General features: G+C 42.1%; 2 protein-coding genes and 1 non-coding gene across 3 annotated transcripts; 1 reads left to right on the plus strand and 2 right to left on the minus strand.

Annotated features, from left to right (window-relative positions):
* Positions 1-4798: 4798 nt before the first annotated feature.
* LOC115566748 (zinc finger protein 3 homolog) lies at positions 4799-6362 on the minus strand. Its single transcript, XM_030392717.1, has 2 exons — positions 6111-6362; positions 4799-6013 (listed from the first exon to the last, which is right to left on the minus strand). The coding sequence occupies exons 1-2, from the start codon at positions 6271-6273 to the stop codon at positions 5307-5309; spliced, it is 870 nt and encodes a 289-aa protein (XP_030248577.1). The 5' UTR covers positions 6274-6362; the 3' UTR covers positions 4799-5306.
* Positions 6363-8265: 1903 nt separating this feature from the next.
* On the minus strand, positions 8266-12685 carry tpi1b (triosephosphate isomerase 1b). Its single transcript, XM_030393432.1, has 7 exons — positions 12416-12685; positions 10005-10128; positions 9714-9798; positions 9466-9598; positions 9256-9341; positions 9064-9151; positions 8266-8971 (listed from the first exon to the last, which is right to left on the minus strand). Exons 1-7 carry the CDS (start codon positions 12522-12524, stop codon positions 8853-8855), a joined length of 744 nt encoding a protein of 247 aa, XP_030249292.1. The 5' UTR covers positions 12525-12685; the 3' UTR covers positions 8266-8852.
* A 1953-nt stretch (positions 12686-14638) lies between these two features.
* Positions 14639-14696, plus strand: LOC115568164 (U7 small nuclear RNA). Its single transcript, XR_003981344.1, has one exon. It is a non-coding gene; the product is annotated as a U7 small nuclear RNA (small nuclear RNA).
* Positions 14697-15387: the final 691 nt, after the last annotated feature.

A 15387-nucleotide genomic window follows, 5' to 3' on the forward strand; every position in this document is an offset into this window, starting at 1 on the left:
AAAAGAATGAAAGTCAAGCGAAAAATAACAGCAGAACTCCCTCACATTCCTGTTAAATTGTTGGGACATGTACAATACAAGTGAATACGAAGCTGACGGGATTCTGCTTTCCTCTTGTGCCATTACCCAAAGAATGCCTCCTACAGACACCATAACTTATGTTTGGGTTTGGCGCCAGCAAAGCGTACCTTGCTCAAACGGTGATTCATTTAGCTCAGTCCCTGTCCCGCAGCTCCCTCCAGCAAAAACATCTTCCTCTCCACACTTCCCCTTTTCCTTCAAGCTCTGTTCGGCCTCAGAGAGTTTCACACACTTTGCTGCCTCTTCTAGCGAACATATTTGTTCTACACCCATCTCTCTCCTCCTGCAGGAGCTGTCATACTTCATAAAGTTTGCCCTGTAACCACCGCTAACCTTGTACCGCTCTTGTGCGTCGACTGTAGCTGCTACTCTGCTCCTCTTGTGGTCCATTTTAGCCCGGCTGACACGACTAGCTGCTCCGCTCCTGTTAGGCTGTCATCTCCAATTTCACTGTTTACATCTGAGCTCTTCTGTTTGTTTCATTCACTTAGATGCAGAATGTTGTCTATAAGGGATACTCTCTCCGGTCAGTGAAACGTCTTCATGAGCAAATCTTCCATCAACGGTCGAGCTGCAAAGTGGCTCAAGTGCCCGCTGAGAACACAGACTGTTGCCTTCCTTCACCTCCTCTCACCCGCATGATCAATCTCCTCTGACCTCCTGAGGTCAGAGGAGAAGGCCCGGAGAAGACGATCTCGCAGGATCATCACGGGGAGCGTGGCTGAGCATTTCGAAGTGGTTGTATTCGACACATGTGAGCAGAACTCTCTGCCCGCAACTTTAAAAATGGTAGTCCACAAACCAGTGGGTGACGTCAGGGAGGTTACACAAATAACCTGCATACAGCAGCTGCTTAACACGAGGAGGTGATGACTACGGTTTAAAATACTTTCATACTCATCTGCCCTGTGTCGAAGATCTCACTGAAAATTCCCTCGGCCTGTTATTCTCTCTTGTAAGTTTTCTTTTTGGCCAAGCTAGGCTAGTCTAGCTTGTTAGAAGAGGCCCCCCAAGTGTAGAGAAGGATGGAGAGAAGAAACAATCATCAAGAGCACTTCAACGAGGGAATTTTAGTGAGCGGACGGAATATTTTGCAGCCATCTGTGGGGCAACACAGCCTGGTATTTTTAACCAAAGCCCCTAACCAAGTGTTTTTTGTGTCTCAACTTAATCAGGCCATAAACACAGCAGTGTCACAGCATTAGATTGAAAATGGAAAACTGTTCAGATTGAACATAACACATGGAACATACAAGTATCTATGGTTTGCAGATAGAGTGCGCTCGCAGTGTATAACAACGCAATGTAGTTTCATCTTTGATAATGAGTTGCCTCCTCGTGTCTCTTAAATGGCCACGGGTTTATCACAGAAGTGTAGCAGCTGTTAGCATTTTGTGCACTGGTGCCCCTCTGCATGCAGCAGGTGCCCCCTTTTTCTGTTTACTTTTCTGCCCCCTGCCCCTCAGACAGCTTGAGTCCACCCCTGCTGTCTGTGAAGACACACAGATATTTTCACTCAAACTGAGGATAAGAACACTCACATTTGAAAACTCGAGACTGTCGGGTGTGAGGATCATCAACGCTTCTGTTACGTTGGGTTTGAACGTGGTGGAAATTTGTTCAGGACAGTGTGGTCGGCACTAAAAACAGATGAAACCGAATGAATATTTTATCCTGATGTGCATCTGGATTTGTGCTGAGGATGACAGCAACACATCAGAAGGTGAAAAAGTGTTTTGATGCTGATGAATCCATTCACAATCGCCCCTAATGAGCACTATTGTAAAGGCTGGACGATTCAAACAATCACAGGGTCAAAAGTATACTTATCAGACAAAAGCTTGAACAAACTGGTAAAAGAAAGCATTCAAGAGCGAATGTAGACAAATATTCTTGATTTAGAAAAATAAGACCATCCGTTCAAGGCATCTTTGCTTTTTCCACATGATTTTAGGATGTTTACAGCAACGATATTTGTTTCCTCAGATACCTGAACGTTCTGTACCCATTTAATAGGAACACAGAGTGAAGGAGCCTCTTGGCCACAGAGTTAATGGGAAGCACATTGCTCTTTTGGAGACTCGATGTAAAGTCTATCTCTGGTATTTTCTGAATCATTCCACCAACTAGCAGAAGCCTCAGACTGGTTTGTGAAATGATGCATTGAGGTCATCTCCACGTGAAGGTACACTCATCCTCTCAGTGTCTCCGCACAGCCAAGAGGTGAGCGACACTCCTGTCCTCGGTCTGCAGCGCACAATTCATCTTCATTTTTAATCCAGTTATCGTGCCATCGTTTTAATTCTGCACACTTGTGGTGAGTGGTTTACCGCACGGAGCACCTGCAGGTACGACATGAGAGCTCTCAGAAAAATCTCTCACCGACGAGTGAGTGTACCCTGAAATAATAATCCAGTTCAACAAGATGTCCTACAACACTGTGAGATGTGAGCGGAGTGTAAGCGCTGGCCACTTACCACGGTCATTATCTGCATCTCAAGACTTCGACCGGCTAACGCGCCACAGGAGTGTGTGGACTGTTGACGTGTGTGCACCGGCTCATTGAACCTGATGTCACCACAACCAGCTCTGTACACTGTGAACACCTGAACAACATTTTGATGCTTTTACCTGCAGATGAGATTATTAAAGACGTGTATTCATCATTTACACCACAAAACATTCATCCCTTCCACCTCTGCCGCTGCGTATGTAAGTGTGGTGACCTTGTATTCCCAGTGATGAAAAGTAACTCAAGTGCTTCCAATTTAAGGTACTTGTTGTTTACTTTAGTTTTTCCTACTCCATCACATATCAGAGAGAAATAGTGCACTTGATGCTTCACAGCGTCTATCTGAAATCAATCGGCCTAAAACAATTACTTTTAAGTTTTTGACATCACATGTAAATCTTCCGTCTATTTCAGTCACATAAGGGAGAACATGTTGATAATGTAAATAAATCAAATAACTAAATGTGTGCTTTCCAGGAGACAAATCAACCAAATCCATTACTTTCATGCACAATACTACAGCCACCCCCATGTTACTAATAACACCAATGATGCCTCTGTTGCATTTAAGTCTTCCAGGGAGCAGCAGGGCGGACGGTGAGCCAGCGTGCTCAGTACCAGGACCCTAAAACTAAAGCTGCTAAATGGAATTAATTATCATTCGTGTCATAATTTACACAAACATCTTCTGTTAAAAAACACCTACACAAACCCAGAATCTGAGCCAGTCAAGAGCCACGACTTTTAGCAGAAAATAAATAAGTAAAAAAATAAATAAAAAAATACAACGTTTTACAGCCATGAGCGTGTCGGCCAAGTGTGCCAGAGAGTTTGGACGTTGCCGCGCAAACCATCAGCCAGGACAAACAGAGAGCTGCTTCCAACCCAACCCTCCTCCCAGGAGCTGCCAAGTTAAAATTAATTCATACTAATTAATACGACTGCGCTCCTTCAACCACCTGTTTCGCTGCCTGCCCAAACTCATTAGCTCATAACTCGTAATAGTGTCTGATGTGAGCCTTTCAGCAGAAGAGACGCCGCTGCTAGCTTTCCCTTCAGTCCATCCACCGCCGAGGCCTCCAGAGGGTGGTGGGTTCACTGTCACGCTGTCACGGCTACTGGGACACTTGAGCAGAACACAACCACTGTTACTGTCGATAGTTGTGCCTCACTTACTATGACGAGTCAACGTGTCTGCTGTGGAAAAGGCTTTTTAATGGTATTGATTTTAGTCACACAAAAATCCAGTTTAAACTCCAACGTGCCAATTATGCACAAGACTTTGGGATATATTGAGGTAATCCAAAAGTAACAGAAAGTAATCCAGTTACTTTGGTTTTGTTCAACAGTTTCTCATAATCAGCATCAGTGACTTATTACTGGCAGATTGCCCGTAGTAAAAACTAATTAAAAAAAAAACAAACTGCTGCTTTGGCTCTGATGCATCCTCTCACACAATGTCTCGCCCACAACACTATCTGATTGGCAACACGTCACGACTGATAGCCTGTAAACGCTGAATGAACTGAATCTGCACAGTAACTAGTGACTAAATGTTTCAAATAAATGTAGCGGAGAGGAAGAATGATGCAGCAGAAAATGGAAATAAAGCACCTGAAAATTGTAGGCTATTTAAAAGCAGCAGTTGAGTAAATCGTATTACGGTTCATTCCGTCACTGGTTGTTTGAAATTTTGACACTAAGATTTGTTTTATTTTGTTTTATTTTTTATTTTTTTTACTGCAAATGGATATCAGTCTCAAATATTGTTTTCAGTCTCCTTGATTTCTAACAATCAGTATCGGCCATATCAGTCGACCTCTTCTCCCAACGCTGCTTGATCTGAATGAATACATGATTGCTTATTTGTTGATTATTTTTTGTGTTAATAAGATGAATCGGTAAAGTAAACAGAGCTGTCAGACGGATGTGGTGGAGCAGAAACTAAAACGATATTTGCCTCTAAGCTGTGGAGGGGACGCAGTATTAGCTAGTAGAAAATATACCACAAAGTACAGTATTTTGGTAACTGTATGACTGCCCTCATGTTTTTACTATGCTTACTGTATTATGTACCTCGAGATTGTGATGTAAAATTGTGAATGAAATGCTGTCACTGCCACCTACTGGACGACTGTGCTGCTAATCCTTCCTCGTGTCTCTCCAGCAGCAGGCCGAGCAACATCACACAAACACCAAACCGAGTGTTTTTCGTGCATTCTTGGCATTTTATTTTGTAAGAAAACATTTTACGTATTTGTCTTATAAAATGCACTCTTTCGTTCATTTTCATATCACCTCCTTGGAGCTGGTGTTTAGTGTACACGAGGCTCGATGAGATCCACACGACAAAACACAGAACAAACGAAACAGACGCTACATTCTTTCTTCGCTTGAACTGAAATGATAGTTACGACATTAAAATGCTGGACACTAGAGCTGCAACGACCGATCGGTTAATCGGCAACTGTTCTGATAATTGATTAATCATTTAGAGTCATTTCTTAAGGGGGAAAAAAATTGCTTCTTAAATGTGAATATTTCCTGGTTTCTTTCCTCCTCTGAGACTGTAAACTGAATATCTTTGGGTTGTGGACAACAGAAGACATTTGAAGGCATCATTTTGGAGGTATGGCAAACACTGATTCTGACATTTCATAGACCAATATATGTATTTATAGATTCACTGGCATTGGAAAAATTTCACTGAGAGTCATACAGGGACACTGTCTCTCTTGTGCACACTTCTCATGTGCCTGCCGAGAGACTCCATCCACTTGAAGGACTTCCCGCAGTAATTGCAGATGAAGTGTTTCCCCTCGGTGTGGATCGTCTGGTGTCTGTTCAGGGCGCTCGTGGTGATGAAGGTCTTCCTGCATATCTCACACCTGTAGGGCCTCTCTCCCGTGTGAGTCCTGATGTGAGCGGCGAGGTGTGAGCAGTTGCTGAAGCGCTTCTCACACACGGTGCAGCAGTAGGGCTTCTCTCTGCTCTCCTCGCCGCTGCTGCTGCTGTTGTTGTTGTTGTGGTGGTGGTGATGGTGGTGGTTGTGGTTGGAGTGGAAGGGCAAGGTGTGGTCCTGCAGGCTGCCCCTCAGACTGGAAGGGGACGAGATGAAGTCTTTAATGTCTGATTCGAGGCTGTCCAGCTGCTCTGCAGCGTCATCGTGACCCATCCAGAAGTCCCTGTGGCTCTTCTGCTGCTGCTGCTCCTTCTTCACCTGTGAGGCCCCTGGGTGCTCCTGCTCCATGCTGCTGCCTCCACCTTCCTCCTCCTCCTCCTCCTCCTCCTCCTCAGGAGCCTCCACTGCGGGGACTGACTGATGGTGCTGCTGAGGAGGAGGAGGTGGAGGAGGATGGTGATGGTGGTGATGGGTGTGCTGCTGCAGCTGGGCTCCAAGGCATCTATCCAACCTGGGCTCTGAGGAGGACACATCACAGTCACAGCCATTTAAATAAAAACCGACACACATCTGCACAAGGTTTTGGTTTGCGAGCAGATTCAATTTCACACCAACCTGACTTGAGAAGCTTCAGCTGCATCCTGAGACGACCGATTTCCAAATCTTTCGACCGAGAAAGCTCCTCTTTGTACTCGGCTATCGTCTTCTCCACGGCTCCGAAGATCTCCTCCGCCGCTGCCGTCAGTCTGTCGGTGAGGAAGGCTCTCAGCGAAAGCATGTTTGCACCTTTTCTAACGAGTATTAATAGCTTTTGGTTGCCCGATGAGACGCATTCGTGAGGATCCGTGAACGTCACGCTTCACTTGTAAACACGGACATGAGAAGACACTGAGGAGGGCAGTGCGAGGCAGCACCGCCCCCTGCCGGACCGGCGTGCGACGCGACGACCCTTCTTCTTCTTCTTCTTCTTCAGTGGTGTATAGGCTGCAGAGGGCCAAAATAACAGAAACACTTCACACATGTTGGAACAGGCCTATAAAATACACCCATTATAATTAGTCAGGGATGTTTTATTGTTTAGGTATATTTGTTTTTTCTGGAAATGTACTTTTTGATACTTGAAACGACTTGAAACGGAAAAAAAAGTTGGACCTACTTTGAGTTGGAGCTGTGTCATGACATATTTGGCTGCAAGTAAAAATCTGCTGCTATTGATCAGTTTAAACTCATCATTGAGCTCCCCTGTGCATTTACAAAGTATGTGGTCAAGGACTGTGTATGTATGTTATGCACTCTATCATAACTGATTATGTATTTTTGCTTGTTTTTTATGTATAGTGCAGATTTTGACTGACATATTTTGCAGCGGTGGAATGTAGCTGAGTACATCTCTTCTTCTTCTTCTTCTTCCTCTTCTTTTTTTGTACTTATGGTCATGCACGGCCCAGGACAGGAAGACTTTAAAACTGCCCACAACATGATTTGTACCCATCTACAGCATCAGGGACATCGATAAAGTGAGATGTCTGCACAGAGCCCAAAGGATACTAAGAAACAACACTCACCCATCCACAGTCTGTTCACCCTGCTGCCATCTGACAAATGATACAGAAGTATCTGCCACCAGACAATCGGCCAGCTTCATCCCCGAGGCCGTGAGACTCCTGAACTCATCCTCAACACTCCATTGTCTAAAAATAGATGTAGCAGGACTCAAGGGCTTTTTTCCCCCTTCTTTTTCTGTTCCCAATTATTTGTGTAAAGCACAAGACATCGTACACTCTTATCCAAAAGGCTATTGTATCATTATATTACATCACATCATAGAAGTATTGGTATCACATCGTCCCCCTCCTGTACGTGCCTGCAGCACTGTCGTCACTGGAGGTGGTTCAGTCCTGTCGCTGTTTCAACACAGTAAGAATGTAAAGAAGACAAAGACACTGGGACGGACAAATATTTGGTTGAAACCAAGTGTTTGCTGAAGACAGCCGTGCAGACTGTGAGGGAAGTCAAAAGTGAGATTTTGACTTCAGATTGGGCTGAACTCACCAACTGGTCGATGCTTCAGGAGAACGAATGGGAAAGACTGTTTTTGCAGGATCGATCTAAAATCTAAAATCCCAATACATTTAGACCTAATAACACTTCTGAAGTGGGAATAAAACTGTGTTACAACAAACACAGGATGTGGTGACTAATGTGCTCAGCATGCTCTCGGGGTTTACGGGGTGACTAATAAACATTATTTTCTCTGTGCAAATTTGTAATTAGCCGAGCTACAAGTTTCCCCTGATACATGAATCTTTCACTGCAGCTGTGAGTCTGTTTGAGTTTGGAGCCGAGATAAAAATAGCTCTGCTTCTCTGCATGGCATTGTCTCAACAGGAGTTCACTACTGTAACAAGACACTCTCTCCCCACCATCCTGAGAATACCATTGGGATTACCATCATCTGTGTGCAAGCACAGAGCAGCCTGAAGAACAGTTAATGGTAGGTGTATTATTAATAAGGGTTAGTTATGGATAAATATATTATATTGTTTGTGTGTATATATATATATATATATATATATATATATATATATATATATATATATATATATATATATATATATATATATATATATATATATATATATATATATATATATATATATATTTTTTTTTTTTTATTATGTTATTATAAAATATAAGGAATATGGGAGAGTTTCTATAAAAGGTCACGGGACAAGACTCATCGAGACAAAAGCAAAAACAAGACACTACATCAGTCTCTAAACGGTTTATTATAATGTTTCCTTACAGCCTTCCCACCCTTCAACCCTTTGGCCAATATGATTAACATGTAATGGACACTTCCCTTCTCGGCAAAACAGCCAATTGGAAAGTGGATCATGCACGTCTACAGGGAGGTAAAAGCCACAGAACATCATAATCACACAAAAGAGAGACGCACAGATATTGAAAAGACAAAATATATCCGATTGACATGAGCTGTGACACTGTTTACAAAAAAAAGTTCGTAAACTTTTCAAGTAAAGGCGCGGACTGGCTGTCCACCTCAAGGTGTAAGTTGTCAGTCTTTGCAGCTTGAGCACTTGGTGTGGAAGTTAGTACGCACACGGGGCTGTTTCTCAGTGGACTTAACTCTTTTCAGTGCAGTACAGTGTATGTGTCAACCTGTCCCTTTTCTTCATGACAAAGTATACCCAAGCAAAACAAAAAGGAAAAGGAGGGAATGACAGTTTTACACAAATACTTTGAATAAAAAGGGGAAGAGGACTAAGTGCTGAGAGTGAGGGATGAATGGAGCCGGCCTCTGATGTCGTCTTGCTGCAGCTGCCGAGAGTTTTTTTATACCTTGGCGTTGATGATTTCGATGAACTCTGGCTTGAGAGACGCTCCGCCCACGAGGAAACCATCGACGTCCTTCTGGGAGGCGAGCTCCTTGCAGGTAGCACCAGTAACTGAGCCTAAATAAAAAAATTTTTAAAAAGGCGTTATAAAATTTGCTGTGGAATGAGAAAATGACAAAACACAAGTTTATCTCATCACGCTGACTGACCTCCGTAGATGATCCTCACGGAGTTTGCTACAGCCTCAGACACGTTTTTCTTCAGCCAGCCCCTCAGTTTCTCATGAACCTCCTGTGCCTGAAATTCCACACAGAAAACACACATTATGATGGTTTATAAGAAAAGATGGTCTTCTTTTATTTTATTTTTTTTTATCATTTCCAGTGGTTTCTTATATTTACCTGCTGCGGGGAGGCGGTCTTGCCGGTACCAATGGCCCACACAGGCTCATAGGCGAGCACGACCTTGCTCCAGTCCTTCACATTGTCTGTGAAAGAGACGTGTGATAAGACTTGAATTTCGCAAGATGTCTGATTTCCACCACACGCTGGCTTGCGCAAACTGTCCCTGAAGAGAATATTCAGACTCGCTCATGAACTTCTGTCACGTACCTGCGATGACCTTGGTCTGATCGAAGACGACCTTCTCGGTGATGCCGCCCTCCCTCTCGTCCAGCTTCTCACCGATGCAGGCGATGACACCGAGACCGGACTCCAGAGCGTGGGCTGTCTTCTGACCAATGAGCTAATGCGACACAAAAGAGGAGTGATGTGATTTGATGAGTTTCTTACTCATTCGCAACTCTTGCGTCAGCAGAAACATTGACGAGGTTATAAAAGATAATATCGTCCAGGATTACCTCATCGCTCTCTCCGAAGACGTGGCGCCTCTCGGAGTGTCCCAGGATCACCCATTTTACACCACAGTCCTTGATCATCGCAGGGCTGCAGACAGATTAGATTCAAACAATAAAACACAAAATAATCCTGTTTTAATACTATGATATGAAGTATTAACAAGATTTCATAGATGTTATTAATCCTATTAAGTCCGAGTCTTTTAAGCTGCAATATCACGAAATTATCTCATCGATCCATCTTCATCAGCTCATTATCTTTTTATTATCCTTCCAAAAGGGAGAGAAACGCACCTGATCTCCCCAGTGAAGGCACCCTTGGCAACTTTGTAGCAGTTCTGAGCGGCCACGCCAAACTTGGCATCCAGCTTGGTCCTGACAAAGTCCAGGTAGATTGCAGGAGCACCGCACACCACCTCTGTAAACACAGAAGAAGAAAAAGAAATGAACAAAAGAGTGATATTAGTCATAAAAAAAAATATGGAGACATTTTGACCACTTTATTTAATATCAGTGATGTGACGGTAGTTTGGGATTTACTTTACTGTCATTTACTGTCATTCAGATGCAAAATGTGTCTTTTAACACCGACCTCTCAGTTACAATGACAGCCTGTACAAACTTTGGACAACCACCCTGAGCTGCTGCCAAGTACACGGCTAAATATGCACTTCTTCCCACAGTATGACAACACCAAGGGGACTGAAGGGCCAAATTCGGCTCAGTCTTTTCCAGGGATGGGACAATGTAAGATTTTACCAAGGACTGCAATACAATACGCTCAGGATTAGTTAACTGAATCGGGATAATCAGGAATATTTTCATCAGTGACTTGAAAAAACCTGTCCACCTTGATAAGGTACAGTTGAAGTTATTTGTGTTTTCAGATGCTGTTAGAGGCTTCTTCACATCAGCAGCACTAAAAATGAGACAAAAGCACCAGATTTGTACTTCCAGCCAACTACATCAAGATACAGCTCCAACTCAAATGACAAATCGTGTGATGAACCTCAAGGTAGATGGTATAACTTTTTAAAACTGATATGCAGTGTTGCCAGAAGAACCCCAAAGTCCAACTTGAGTGACAAATAAAAGATCTTGCGTTGAAATATTATTTTGGTAAAAGCAAAAGTCACAAAATACAAATTGTACCCAAGTAAAAGTCTTAAAGTACCTCATAATAAATGTACTTTAAGTTGTAAAAAGTCATTTTTCTGGCAATAAATGTGCTCAAATATAATCTGAAGTACTGTACTTGAGTGCACACATTTTATTAAATTCCAAAGCAGCTGATGTGTACTGAAGTGTCAACAGTTACAAAATGTTTGCCCTCCTGTGCAGATTTCAACAGCAGTACAGTCTGCACGGGTCAAGCTGAGTACAGTACAGTCAAGACACTGACATTCAAAATGTAACTATATCTTGGGGTCACGAGAGTCTATATCAAAAGGCCTCCTGTTATTATTGGTTTGGTAAAGGTCATACCTCTCCGGCCACACTCAAGCCTCCCTGCACTAAAAGGTCTGAGTTCAGCCTCCCAAAGGTCGCCTACATGACTGCATTCTGCAGAGGTCGGAGGAAAGTCATGAGACTGTGTTTAAAATGGGTCAAACATAAGGAACATGTGCAGGAAGAGAGTCTGGGCAGGAAACAGCTGAACTTTGACTTTAAAAGCTGCACGGAGAAGCCAGTAGAGAAAGTCTGCTCGAGTTTCCCACTGGCACTGTAAGGGGGTGGATTCATTAATGGAGCAAGGTCCAAGGATAGCCTGAACTGTGAGTGAGAGTTTGCTCGGGAGCAGATCAGACCTTTCACTGGTGTGCATGCACAACTTTAAGATTGCATAACACCAGTTTGCAGGAGGAGGCACACAGGAACAAACAGGCCAGGACACATTCAGTGTCTGCCTGTCCAGGTTAACTTCCTGCATAGTAACATGCACTGAATGACAAAACAGCCTAAATTAAAAGACACACAGCAGCAGGAGTGTGTTTAGGCTCCAGCCTGGATGAAGTAGACAGCAACAGGGCAAATGTCCCCTGCTGCATTCATGTAGCGCTGGAAAATCGTAGACGGAACAAAAAGACAACTAAACAATAGATTCATCCGTTTTTTTCTGCGGCCTTCAGAGTGGTTAACACTTCCGTGACCACGACATTTGAAAGTTGGACAGATAGGAAACCAAAGTTCTCATAAAGCTAACAACAGGCTACTGACTCATCAGTCGGAGCTGTTAACGAGGAGCCTCCCTTGAATGCACCCTACACTCTCACAGCAGAGGCTGAGCTGGCTGCTGGACTACGTGCAGCTGAAAACGCACACCCACCCGCACCACCATGACAGAAAACCCGTCATTTGTATTCATACATTTCTGTCTGTGCCGGGTTTGTGCCTCTCCAATGTCTTCGCTCGGTGCGAAATCAAAAAACACAACAGAGCAGACACTGGATGCAACTTCACGAGGGTATAAAATGGAGAAGATGTGAAGTGTGTGATGTTAATGGTGATATTGATTTATTGAATGACCGAGCCATTTTGAGTCTGGATGTAAAATCGGTTTTAATAATGAAAAAAAGAGGAAACCAAAAGAGGAGGAGTGTGCTGTCGCAGCTAGCAGTGTGATAAAAATTATCGGAAAGCAGGTGGCTAAAATTGTGAGTTTTCTGAAGGAGGTTTGGTGAGGCGGTTGTCAAAGATCCACGTACCGACATTGGGGTCCACCTTGGCTCCGTTCATGGTCTGCATGAGCTCCCCAAGGCTTTTCTTGTCGCCGTTCAGCTTCCAGTTTCCACCAACAAAGAATTTCCTGCTCATGATTGCGGTGAGGGTTTTTTCTTGCGGGTTTAGTTGAGAATTAAAACGGTACCGACAGACCACCAAGGTGCACTTCTACTGGGGTAAGAGAGCGGACGTGAGAGAGCAGCTCAGAGTATTTATGATCACGGGAGAGTTGACCCCTCCTCTCGCTCGGCTCCATTGGTTTATGGCGGCACGCCCGCAAACGCATCTCCCCCTTTTGAGGAAGGGGAAGAGCAAAATGTCATGCTGCGTTCAGGTGCTCTGTGTAAAGCTTTTCCCTTCATGGATAAACCTGGCGGGAGGAGGGGGCTGAAGGAAGATTTTCTACCTGGGGACAGTTCTGTGTTCAATATTTTACTTCCAAATATCTTATCGTCCTGTATAGATTTTATTCTTTAATCTATTTCAATTTTTTTCTTATCTTTTTCTTTTATTTTGCCTGTTTTATTGCTTTTATTCATTTTACTTGTGGTTAATCATATTGACTTTTTATGTTTTTACATTATGATCTACCGTCATGTTCTATCGTGTTTTGCTTGACTGTTGAGTGTTTATTTAATAATATTGTCTTGAGTTTCCTGCTTTTCTTGTTTGTTAAAGCACTTCATAATCTCTGTTTTTGAAGGCGCTATGAATAAAGTTGTGATATTGTTTATTAGATTATGTATCCTTTCCATCTTTTTTTTCTACATTGAATACTAAAGTTGATGCACTTAAACGAGCAATATGTGAGAAACGGCCACCTGTCAAATTAATCATCCAAACAAATAGGGGGCAGCACATCACCAGACTAACAACTAACTACTGCTTACCAACATGTGATGCACTGGGGCCCAAAAAGAGTGTTCCTATAAGCTTATAATGTGAAAAAGAGGCTGTAAAACGGTGGACAATATTATTTGAGCATGACAAGCAAATGACAAACCTTATTCCCAGTTATTATAAATCAATACAGACTTCAAAACAAATTGCATCAACAGTGTATAAAACATTTATTATTATGTCCCTCACCTTGATTTTAGCGGAAGTATCTATACTAGACCAGTGACCAAAGGTCAAAAGTCTAGTGTTTATGTACTATTACTAATGTAGAACATGCAAATCTCATTTTTATTATATTGTCAAATAAAGGATTTAAAAAGGTATGCATGAAAAGGTCATGGAAAAAATTTAGTTTTGCTTTCAAACATTAAAATAGTATTCTATTATACAGTATTGCATTTGTGCATGTTATATTATATCATGACAGTGATCTCAAATTGTCCTGTTCAATAGGAATGCCCTACAACAAAACAGTACAGTTAGTGTGTAGAAGTGGCCTCCTGCCAGCTGGGTCTGCTTTCTCTGATTGGTTGAGATGACAAAGTCTGGCATAAAGCCTAGACAACACAAACTGTCTTTGTTATGGTGTTTCTGCATCGGTGATCAACAGTGTTGGATTTGTTGCTCATATTAAATTAACATTCTTGCTGTTTTGTCGTGATTTGATAGACCTACAAAAGACGACTAGAATGGCATGTTAAGTGTTTCTACAAGATAAGAAGCTATAGGGAATATTTTTAAATGACTATCTGCCTGTCCTGCACCAAATGTCTGATTGTTGTGATGTAACCTGTAGTTATCAACTGACCTCAAGTGAAAGTAATCAAGTTAATGTAATACTGCTCACTACTCAACACTGCCACGGTGATATTGTATAATTTCAGTCGTAATATTTTATAATATAACTCTTTTGACATTAGCTGATCAAATTTCAACCACAAAAGATCGATTACAAATGCGATTGTGATCCATCTCTGCATGCGAAAGCCACAATGATGCACGGGTTGATTGGCCTAAACGAAATAAACCCCGCCCATTTTCTCCCCTGACCCAGTATGGCGCTCTCTGATTAGAGGACAATCAGCCGAGTTTGAATACCCGTCATGCACTGCGGTAAAAATGTCGGTTTAACACAGATAAAGTTACATTTTAAGGGGTTTACGTCGACGTTTTACAAAAGTGTACATGTGAGTTTTGTTCATATTGTTTTAGTTTCGTCCACTCTGTTAAATAAGCACGACGTAATACCATGACAAAAGGTTGTACATTCCGTATACTAGTCTGCCATTGTACGCATGTAACAGTAGGAATAATTTGCTCTTTTTAGATATTTCTCTAGCAGGTTTCTCTTAATGAGAAGCCCCACACATCTGTTGAAAAATAAAGCCGTTCTTAACAAGAGGAATGACTGTCATATTTGTAACTCATAAATCTACATCATATTTGTGTGCTATGTTAAAGCACAGATCTTCCGAAACAATAGCAGACAACAAAACCAAAATGTCCACAGAACGTTTTGTATAAAACAGACAAGAGATTTATCTTTAAAACAGCATTCATTGTCTCATATGTTGTTAGGCGATAGTATGCATCGTATGTAAAACCTTTCTCTGTCAAATAGCCATCAACTATAGTGCCCACCAACATGTCTTCTTGAAATGTAGTGAAGTAGAAGTACAATATAAAAATACTCAAAGTACAATGATCTCTCTTCTATTTTCACCCATTTTCTATAAAATCCTCATTTGTGTAAATTTACTTGTCAGTAAAAGCAATTCTGGTTCTGACATGAAGTATGTTTTATTATGGTTTTACCTCCATGAGATTATATTTTATTAATAAAAGCATATAATCCAGAGCTATTGATACAACACAACAATCATAAAGCTAAAACTAGAATTATATCACTGCATCCCTTTTAATGTAAAGTTTATTTAAGTTTGTATATTTTTTAAAAATGTTTCACACTGTTTGTGTAAGTAACCTATGATTACTTACACCTGTTTGACACGACATGTGTATTAAAGGAGCACTATGTAGTTTTGGAGAATAAGTT

This window comes from Sparus aurata, chromosome 17 (assembly GCF_900880675.1).
Source record: "Sparus aurata chromosome 17, fSpaAur1.1, whole genome shotgun sequence".
In the NCBI taxonomy this organism is placed as follows: domain Eukaryota; kingdom Metazoa; phylum Chordata; class Actinopteri; order Spariformes; family Sparidae; genus Sparus; species Sparus aurata.